This window comes from Coenobita brevimanus, chromosome 24 (assembly GCF_032717465.1).
Source record: "Coenobita brevimanus isolate Jiangsu-jjx chromosome 24, ASM3271746v2, whole genome shotgun sequence".
In the NCBI taxonomy this organism is placed as follows: domain Eukaryota; kingdom Metazoa; phylum Arthropoda; class Malacostraca; order Decapoda; family Coenobitidae; genus Coenobita; species Coenobita brevimanus.
The window spans coordinates 1,387,143-1,388,183 of NC_136977.1; the positions used below are offsets into that span (position 1 = coordinate 1,387,143).

General features: G+C 46.2%; 1 protein-coding gene across 1 annotated transcript in view; it reads right to left on the reverse strand.

The window, feature by feature from the left end:
- Positions 1-650, reverse strand: part of LOC145393527 (uncharacterized) — a 10,420-nt gene extending 9,770 nt beyond the window's left edge. Inside the window, exons 1-2 of the mRNA XM_080267678.1 lie at positions 572-650; positions 74-310 (exon numbers count right to left, since the gene is read on the reverse strand). Coding sequence (XP_080123804.1) covers positions 74-310; positions 572-650 — 316 coding nt within the window. The remainder of the gene's footprint in view (positions 1-73; positions 311-571) is intronic.
- Positions 651-1,041: the final 391 nt, after the last annotated feature.

The following is a 1,041-nucleotide window of genomic DNA, read 5'->3' on the forward strand; positions in this document are numbered from 1 at the left end:
CACACACACACACACACACACACACACACACACACACACACACACACACACACACACACACACACACACTTACGGTCCTCATCATAGTCGGTCTGTGGCAAAAGGTACACCACAGCGGTAAGGAGTCGGAACACCCAGATATTGAACCGTAGGCAGAGAGTGTAATCCCCAGGTAACTTCACACCTGTCCCGTAATTAACCCAGGTGTCGCCCCGCTGTCTCCCGTCCGTATTGAAGGAGAGGACCCGTACTGACCCTTCTATCCCACCTGTCCCGTCTATCCCTTCTCGTGTCCCGTGGCTCTGAGATGCTTTGGAAGGAGAGAGGATAGGCTGAGAGACAGTAATTCAGTTCAGTCTTCCTTTGCATGTATTTATCCATGTGTGTTAGTTCAGTTGTATTTGCTTTTGTTTATATATCTCTGTTTATCTGTTTATTTATTTACCTGGCCATCTCTCAGTATCTGTCTGCAATATCATCATCAGTCATCTATCAATCTCTGTTATCTGTCAGTCTATCTATCTGTCAGTGTCTGTCTATCTATCTGTCTATCTGCCTATCCCAGCCTCACCTGTCTGTGCATAGGTCAAGTCACACATAAGGAGTACCCCAACTTCCACCACCACCAGCATGTGTGACCTGCCTCTCATCTTCATCACTCCTCTCACGCTCCTCTCTACACCCTGAAGGAGGAAGGGGGAAGAAGAGTGACATAAGAAGAGTGACTGGAGTTATTGACGCTGTTCATTTGTTATTTACCATCGTTCTCTGTCGTTATTACCATCTCCATCACTCATTTTCTTCATTTTAGTGTTCACATTTCCCTTGTCAAGTGAAAGTGAAGAGAGTATAGTGAAGGCAGAGTCAAGAGGCTGGTTTGTATCTAGGGTTGTTCATGAGTAGGGATGCGATTACGTCTAGGAGGAGGAGGAAGAGAAGGAGGAGTATAATTTGGGGGGTACGTAACAGATTTTGATTGGAGGAGGAGAGGGAGGCCGAGGAGGAGGTGCAAGGATTGGGCAGATTATAATAAAAGTAAGA